This window comes from Dermacentor albipictus, chromosome 4 (genome assembly GCF_038994185.2).
Source record: "Dermacentor albipictus isolate Rhodes 1998 colony chromosome 4, USDA_Dalb.pri_finalv2, whole genome shotgun sequence".
In the NCBI taxonomy this organism is placed as follows: domain Eukaryota; kingdom Metazoa; phylum Arthropoda; class Arachnida; order Ixodida; family Ixodidae; genus Dermacentor; species Dermacentor albipictus.
This window is the reverse complement of record NC_091824.1, coordinates 136,398,147-136,405,079: the sequence shown is the minus strand read 5'-3', so window position 1 is coordinate 136,405,079 and position 6,933 is coordinate 136,398,147. Positions and strand designations below refer to the sequence as shown.

The following is a 6,933-nucleotide window of genomic DNA, read 5'->3' as shown; positions in this document are numbered from 1 at the left end:
GCTTGACTACTGTTCCTGCCTAGTTGGTCACATGGTCCAGAGTATCTTCTGTGGTGAAACAGTACAGCTGGCAGCCATATGTACCAAAATTCCTACCACAGTAGCTGGCAGGCGTAACATTGGTGTAACCATGAATGCACAAGCCAAAACGTTGCTTAACATCCCGACTGCCTTTATTTGTCGAAGAAGACTTAACTGCTGTTCCTGCCTAGTTGATCACACGGTCCAGAGCATCTGAATGGCTTTGACAATACCCACGTCTGTGAAGTTGAAGTAAAAAAGGCCCGTGAGTGCAGCGATGCTGAGAGCATAAACAGCTCCAACTGCAACTTTGGGGATGAAGTTGCCAAACAGAGCAGGTCGAATATAGTCCACCGCGATTGTTTCAACGCCCCTGCAAAGCATAACGCCACTTGCTTAGATGCTGCAAAGAAGATGACCTCAATAAATTAGCCTTAGCCTTGAAAGTAGCTGCAATATCTAGAAGTACGTAAAAAAGATTTTAAAAGCTGCAGTATACCGTTACCTGAGCCAGAGTAGGCGGAATCGGATCTGTACAAATGTGTAGCACTCCATAAGACTACTGATGAACAGAAAAAAAGTTATACACATCGGCAAGCCGTTGTAAGCTCGTCGCTATATCTCTGAGAAACTTGCCGATGAAGGCTTCGGTGTCTGGCACCGCAATTAAGCGCCAGTACAAACCGTCAATCTACGGCGCATGTGATATACCGAATTGGTACATACCAGTGCATGTGCACGGTGGCGGATATTGCAAGGAGGCAATCCATCACTGGATTGGGGAACATGAAAGCCCCAGGAACGATAGCGAGCATTGACACGGCGAGAATACGCTCCGCCTTCCAGATGTTCACATAGTTCGCTGCGTGGTAGAATGAGGCAATTAATGCACACGAAGAGGCCACAATTGTCGGTAGTGCTTACCGTCTGCGGAAGCCAGCCGTACCGCTGTAACCCGAGGATTATATGGAGCAAGTTTATGAGACACTGACGAAACCACGGGCAGCTGCTTCTTGGCCACGGTTGAAAAGAAGGCTCGTGCTTGAAAAGTACCGAAAGATGTTCCTGGAATATAGTGAGAATGTATCCGGGGATGCCGGTGAGCAGTCGCAAAGTGAAATGATTGCTTTCTGGACCACCACTGAAGACAGCGTAGATGCGTACTTCCCTGCGGAACTTAAGAAATTTAGTTTAGGCGTTTCTTACCTCGGCACATAGTGAGGCGCAGCATGTTTGCAGCCATGTTCAGCTACACAGTTGTCACTGATCGGTCTGTGCTACGAGTCGTTCCCGGATGGATTTGATCGTAGAGGTCGGACAGACTGGGACAGACCCGACATGCATACGGATTGAAGTGTGACCTGGATTGGCCGGATATTTAATAAAATAGTTGCTTTGAGCAATAACAAGTATAATGTCAGTTGTTGTCAATATTAAACAAATACACGTATAAGCAATTAACGTAATTTAAGTACAAAAACGTGCATTGTAATTAACATTTCTATCTGTCAACCGCCCATTTTATTATCATCATCATCATAAACAAGATGTCATGTTGACGCGTTCGTGTCTCGTCGCGGTAGGCTCTCTCGGTTCAAAAATACTGTATTACTCTGCGATTACTGCTTTTCTGCTGTACGGTGGTGCATCTGCATGGACCCAGGAGGACCTTGAGCTGTTTGACGTTGTGGAAGAGGTCAACGAAAACTTCTACACTTTCCTCGGGCTATCCCCAGATGTCGACACGGCGGCAATCAAGAAAGCGTACAGGAAACTGTCTCTTCAGTACCATCCTGACAAAAACAAGGAGCCGGGCTCGGAAGAGAAGTTCCGTAAGATCGTCGCCGTCGTAGAGATACTAAAGGATGAAGAGAAGAGGAAAAAATACGATGGGGTACTCGAACATGGCCTGCCCGACTGGAGGCAGCCCGTGTACTACTACAGGCGAGTGCGCAAGATGGGTGTCGCTGAGCTGTCATTCTTCCTCGTTGTGCTTCTCACTCTGGGCCAGCACGTTTTGGCGTGGGCGGCCTACTGGGAGCGCAAGTACGAGCTGGAGGAGACCGTGCTGGCCAAGTTCAAGCGAAAAGAACGCAAGTCGAAGAAGCTGACGCCTGTCGAGGACGAGATTCGCGCGTCGTACCTCGATAGTCTTGGCAAGCCGCGCTACCACGACCTTCTGATTGTACGTTTCGTGGTGTTTCTCGGCTGGGCCGTGTGGAATTCGCCGACACTTGTGCGCGAGTGTCTTGGAAAGATCCAAGAGCACCGCAGCCGAGCCGCGCTCGAGGAAGAGAAAACGAGCGACGACGAGTCGTGCGACGAGACATCCGAGCGTGAGCGCAAGCCTCGGAGGCGAGCGCGAGTCATCCCCGAGGCCGGAGAGATGCCTGTCGCGGCTGGCTCTGCGATTCCCGTGCTCGACACCTTCGCGCCACTTCCCAAGGACGGCGGCAGTGACCGGGGCGCCGTACGGAAGACGCCCTGGGGCGAGGAAGACACCGTAGCTCTCATCAGGGCTATGAAAAAGTACCCGACGGGAACCGTAGACCGGTGGCTGAAGATTGCAGACCTGTTGAATCGCAGCCAGGATGAAGTCATGTCGGTAATGAAGCAGCTTCGAAACTCACCTGCCGCCAACGCGTTGCCACACTCTCAAGGTGTGACAGGAGAAGACTACCACTGTTTGGACGAAAACACGACCCGGACGGACGGCGAGCTTAGTCTACCGCCGCCTACGCGTGCAGAGAAGCAGCCCAGGATAGCGCTACCGGTTGCACAAAGGGTAGCTGACTGGAGCCAGGAACAGCAGAAGTGCATGGAGGCCGCGCTGCAGATGTACCCAAAAGGAACGGAAGACCGTTGGGAAAGAATAGCCGAAGCTGTGCCCGGCAAGTCAAAGGAGGAGTGCATGCTCAGGTTCAAGTTTCTGGTTGAACAACTGAAGCGAAGAAAGGTTGAGGAGAAGTCAAAAATGAGTTGACAGAGACAGTGCACTTGCTTGTTTAATGTTGATGATGAAATATATTTATTTTGAAATAGTTTGCTCCCAGTGTGAAAAAATAATTTGCACTGTTATGTGCATTATCATGATGTAGTCTTGCGTGGCTTGTAAGTTGGTTGTGTTTATGTGGAGTTTCAGGTTGGCTGCACTAGCATCATTTCTGTAGTAATTCTTCTGCACTGCCTAGGAGTTGCTGTGAAAATGCTAGGAGACAGTGCCTTACATCTCCACATTGTTTGCATGATCACTAATACTTTATATCCGCTTGCTTTGCCAGCACAGAAACCAAGCAACTGCTTTTAAAAGTGCAGATCTGAAATATGTGTTACTTTAGGTTGTGCTGTGGTATGGTTACCAGCAAATTTTAGGTTAGAAAACACTTCTGCTGCACCTTATACACTTCACAAGGGAAGGAAAAAGGCAGTAGCAGTCACATAAAGTTTACTGGCTGAAAATTTAATGGCTTGTTACCTATTGGCAAGGAGCATCTATTGGTTTACTATACTTGCAATTTCTCCTGCTGCCACTCCATGTTCTTTAGCCAAGAACTACGATAGTCAGTGCAACCATGGTGACAACATCCGAGACACGATTTCCTGCTCCGCGTAACTTGAACAAAGAATATTTTCAGCGATCTTGAACAGTTGCACTGCTTAGTCCCAAAACAATGGCGCTTGTTTAGGATGGAGGAGTGGGATATCTGCTGAGGACATTGTAACTGTCAAAAACAATATGTACACCTGAACTATTTCATGGCAGAGGGGAAGTCATTGGCACTTTGAATTCTCAAGTGGTCTTCTTCCCCAGCACTCACTGAACGCAATGGTTTGTCCACTTAGGTGATCAAATGAGAACTGGCATATATAGCATGACAAAGCCAATGCAAGGTTAGACCAAGGCTCGGTTCACAGAGTGTCCCTATGTTTTCGGACAAAGTCCCGGAGGATTCTCTGGGACTGTGAGGAGGACACCCCGATCTCCTGGCTTCTCTCTCACCTTCATCATGGCAAGAAGTACTGCTTAGCTCCAGCCTGGACGTGCAACTCCGAGCCGTGGAGCGAGCCGAAGAGGTTGCCATCACGCATTGCCTGGCGGCCATCTGGCCCTCCTGAAAAGCCCATGAATCGGCTCCCCACTCTGACAGATAAAGTTGTCTCTCTCTATGTCTTTGGCAGTGATGGAGGACAAGTGTGTCAAATGAACAGGCCGTAAAGCCTAAGGACAGTCATAATACTACCAGTTACTATTATGGCTGGGATGAAGTGGTACTGCCTAGCCAAATTCGTTTCACGCCAGGCACTGCCACACAGCATTCAAGGCTTCGGAGTAGCAGAGGTCCATGAGCATAAAATGACATAACACGATCACTTAATCCAGAGGCATTGTTGCAAAACCACCTTGGGAAATAACAGATTTATTCTCTCTGCTAAATATGTACAGGACATGGATAACAAAACCAAGGGATGATAGACGCTTTCAAAAACTTAACAGAACATAACATGAGCTAGCATCACTGGATTCTTTTTGCTCTCCATTCTAGGATTTTCTTCTTGAGGCTTTCATTAGGTGTCACCATCTCCATTGTCAGAGGGGATCGGTTGAACGGATCAGTCTGATCACTGAAAGAAAAACAAAAGTGGAGGGGATATAGTCATGTAGCACACAGCCCCAACCACATGCATGCAATTTTTGAGCGACAGCGATGAGTGACGGGTTTTGCAGTTGTGGAGGGTGATCCGTCACTGTCACTTGTTTTGTTGCCATTATTTTGCCAGACAGAAAATTCTGCTGGGGACAGTACGATTGCGCAACAACACTGCAGCAACCAGTTCACCTGCAATTCACTGTGATAGTAAAATTGGCCATTGCTTCATCTCATCTCAAGCTGAGGTCAAGGAATTGGTGTTGTCATTATTGAAATCAGCTGTCTGTTTTGACACTGTTTGGCCTTGAATGCCACTGAGAACTGTGAAAGCGTATTAAAGGTAGCTTTTAAAGGGCCCCTCACCAGGTCTGGCCATTTGAGCTGACAAGCGCAGAGCATACATTGCGCGATAACGATCGTGTTTGCAAAGTATTGCATCGCTGCGTGCTGCAGAAAGGTCTAAAAATTCAATCTGAAAACAGTTTTTTCTTTCCCTCGCGGCGATCGCGCTCCAAGCCGGACGACGACGTACACGTGTCCCTGCACCTACGTATTCGTGTTCACAGTGTGATGTCAATCATCGAGGCATGTGACTTTGAGAATTATTCAAGGCAACATCTGTTATTTGTGTGATCTGTTGCTTGAATTGACGAATTGAAGTTCAGATAAATAATAAAACACACAAACGGAATGTCTGCGTGTTTTTTGTTTTACTTCGCACCGAAGCAAGAGAGATGTACTTCCGCTTAGTCTGCTTGTTCCCACCGTAGCGCAGTCGCGTGCGCAGGTACCGAAACTATGCCATTTTCTACCATGTTCAAGTGCGCGATCATGCTCTGCAATCTGCTTGTGTCTGCCTCAGTATTCGTGTAGCTCTGAATTATACCACTAGACATGTGTTCTCATGCGCAGCGCGCAACATAGTGCGTGGCACGAAATGAGACAATCGCAGGAGCTCGTGCGTGATGCTGTCAGCAAAAGTGCGCAGCGCCACCCACACACACACAAAAAAAAAGAAGGCGAGGCGCGTGACGTATGCGTCACGCGGTCCTCAAGGTCCGGTATTAGAGAACGGAGGGAAGAAATTTCGCTTATGGAGGCTTGCGGGGCCTGGTGAGGGGCCCTTTAATACAGTTTGGTTAAAACATTAGCCTCAAGGTACATTTGCAATTTCTTTATGTGCACACGAATGTATTTATTAGTTTACAATGTAAATTTGTCGCTACTTTTTTTTTTTGTTTTTTTCCAGTGTTGAGTCCGTGTTTGCTCTGTGCTGCGACGCAACAATCCCCCTGTCGTGTTGCTTGAATGTTGCGTGCATGTGGTTGCAACTTAAGGGCACTGAAAAATGAGTTCTTTTTCTTTCTTTTTTCTTTCTTGGTTGTATTCCAAACTGATCCCTATTGTTACAATGTCTGAATTCATTGTTGCATTGTCTTGTCATGCAAGTGATGTGTGTCCATATCAAAACAAAGGAGATGAAGGAAACGAATACAGTGGCATCCATTTGTCTGCTCACTTTTGTGCACCTCTTTGGCAACATAAAATATTTAGTATATATGCGATGTATGGAAGTTACGTCTACACAGGAGAATTGTGTAGCAAAGCCCTATTTTGCATTCACATTGGTGCACTGTCGGTCGGCAGAGGCAGTGTGCACAGATCCGCGATGTCAAAATGAGAGGGATGCTATTCACCTGAGGAGGTGCCTTGCTATGGTGGAACGGTCAATTGTAATGCCCGAGCTTGGCAGCACCACTGGGTCGGTCATGATTGTGCTCATGATGGGGTCCAGGAACTCCTCGGGAGCATCTCCAGTGGCTTCATCTTCCTGCTTCTGTTGGGAGGCCGCCTTCTGCAAGTTTGCACACACATGGCACAGCCATGTCGTTAAATTACGCTTCAGCAAAAATAATGAGCATGAATTTATCACATTTCAGAGATAATAGCAAAAGCTCTTGCATGGGAACAAATGAATTGCTTGCTGCCGTCTAACAAAAGCACGACTAAGCATTTGAGGAGCAGAACTTGTCAATGGTCATTTTTACGAGAAACGGGTGGACAAACCGAGCTTGTCCAATACACTGAAGGAATTCATCGCAGTACGCTTGATTTTCTATTTCGATAGCACTCGGACAAATATGCAAACAACCATATTTATGTTTGTGAACAGAGACCTCTGACGTGCAGGATGAAAGGTGCAAGCACCTTTGATATGTTGTGTTGTCCTGTGATATTATCCCCTGCTCAAGAAAGCAAGAAA

General features: G+C 47.3%; 3 protein-coding genes across 3 annotated transcripts in view; 1 reads left to right on the top strand and 2 right to left on the bottom strand.

Moving 5' to 3' along the window:
* Positions 1-155: 155 nt before the first annotated feature.
* SdhD (succinate dehydrogenase, subunit D) lies at positions 156-1,386 on the bottom strand. Its single transcript, XM_065427269.1, has 4 exons — positions 1,228-1,386; positions 946-1,086; positions 748-883; positions 156-394 (listed from the first exon to the last, which is right to left on the bottom strand). The coding sequence occupies exons 1-4, from the start codon at positions 1,262-1,264 to the stop codon at positions 217-219; spliced, it is 492 nt and encodes a 163-aa protein (XP_065283341.1). The 5' UTR covers positions 1,265-1,386; the 3' UTR covers positions 156-216.
* A 169-nt stretch (positions 1,387-1,555) lies between these two features.
* LOC135898376 (uncharacterized protein F54F2.9) lies at positions 1,556-3,062 on the top strand. The gene has a single exon (XM_065427268.2). The coding sequence runs from the start codon at positions 1,574-1,576 to the stop codon at positions 3,002-3,004; it is 1,431 nt and encodes a 476-aa protein (XP_065283340.1). The 5' UTR covers positions 1,556-1,573; the 3' UTR covers positions 3,005-3,062.
* A 1,361-nt stretch (positions 3,063-4,423) lies between these two features.
* The window catches only part of Ube4A (Ubiquitination factor E4A), a 34,444-nt gene continuing 31,934 nt past the window's right edge, over positions 4,424-6,933 (bottom strand). The window contains exons 19-20 of the mRNA XM_065427267.1: positions 6,368-6,525; positions 4,424-4,644 (exon numbers count right to left, since the gene is read on the bottom strand). Coding sequence (XP_065283339.1) covers positions 4,536-4,644; positions 6,368-6,525 — 267 coding nt within the window. The 3' untranslated portion in view covers positions 4,424-4,535. The remainder of the gene's footprint in view (positions 4,645-6,367; positions 6,526-6,933) is intronic.